Source organism: Olea europaea, unplaced genomic scaffold (assembly GCF_002742605.1).
Source record: "Olea europaea var. sylvestris unplaced genomic scaffold, O_europaea_v1 scaffold4471, whole genome shotgun sequence".
NCBI classification, from domain to species: domain Eukaryota; kingdom Viridiplantae; phylum Streptophyta; class Magnoliopsida; order Lamiales; family Oleaceae; genus Olea; species Olea europaea.
The window spans coordinates 1-1,083 of NW_019262778.1; the positions used below are offsets into that span (position 1 = coordinate 1).

General features: G+C 35.0%; 1 protein-coding gene across 1 annotated transcript; it reads right to left on the bottom strand.

Annotated features, from left to right (window-relative positions):
• Window positions 1-25: 25 nt before the first annotated feature.
• LOC111388037 lies at window positions 26-1,077 on the bottom strand. The gene is made up of 2 exons (XM_023012695.1): window positions 684-1,077; window positions 26-464 (listed from the first exon to the last, which is right to left on the bottom strand). The coding sequence occupies exons 1-2, from the start codon at window positions 1,045-1,047 to the stop codon at window positions 175-177; spliced, it is 654 nt and encodes a 217-aa protein (XP_022868463.1). The 5' UTR covers window positions 1,048-1,077; the 3' UTR covers window positions 26-174.
• Between the last annotated feature and the right edge of the window lie 6 nt (window positions 1,078-1,083).

The following is a 1,083-nucleotide window of genomic DNA, read 5'->3' on the forward strand; positions in this document are numbered from 1 at the left end:
ATTGTTTTCAATCATCTGATAAACATTTGTTATAATACTACTTTTATAGATTTGAATTCCTATAATACAAACATAGGTTAATACAATAAATACAAAAGCATCAAACCTATCTTTTTTGGAAGAATCGAAACATATCTCGACTAAAACTTGAAGAACAGAATTTGCCACACACCTTTACTTAGGATTCACTGTGTAATAGGTCTGGAGAAAAGTTAAGCAAAGAAGAAAAGTGGCAGCGAGTAAGGCAATGAAAGTCCACGGATTGCGAAAATAAGTATGAATTAATTCAGCAATCCATGTTTTTGCCTTGCTACTGCAGTGCTTCTCGATTCTCATCTTCACATCATCAAAAATATAGTAATTGTCAAGTCCGGAAGTATCAATCTCTTTGATTACTTCAACAACTTGTTCATCACTGTCGAGGGTGCTAAAGAGTATCTTCTTTTCTCGCAGTTCCTTCACATCTTCAGATTTAACAATGAGCGATTTCAAGAAATTAACATAACATATTATAGGAATGCCAGTGTCACTTTCTGGAGATGCTTCATATGCAATCATGTTTATAAAGAATGGCTTGGAAATATAAGTGAAAAGCCAAACCGGGAGTTGAACTTGCCCATAAAATGTGTATGATTTGAACCTAATATCCGTCAAACAATATGAACTAGGTTTGAAGTGAATACCTTTTGCTTTGAGATCGGTGATTGAACGAAATTGACGATTGCATTTCCCAAATTCCTTTCGATTCTCTTTCTTCCACGACCGCCATTGACTTTTTTTAACAGGCTGGACGAGTATTTTTCCTGCTGTATCCCATTCTTGGGCAAGTAGTCGATGATAAGCATCTAGAAGGTGAAGTGGTTGCTTTTTATCTTCTCCAGGAATTCTTGTTAGACTGGTATTCTCCAAAATCATGGAACTTAAGAAATTACAAAGTAACATGGATCCTTCTCCGTATATTAAATTAATCAAGAGCTTAATAACCCAGAGTGGAATTTGATTCTCCAATAAATTCATATCACGATATACTAATGACACTGCAGCCATTCCAAGATGTTGACAGAAATGGAAATATTCTTCTTC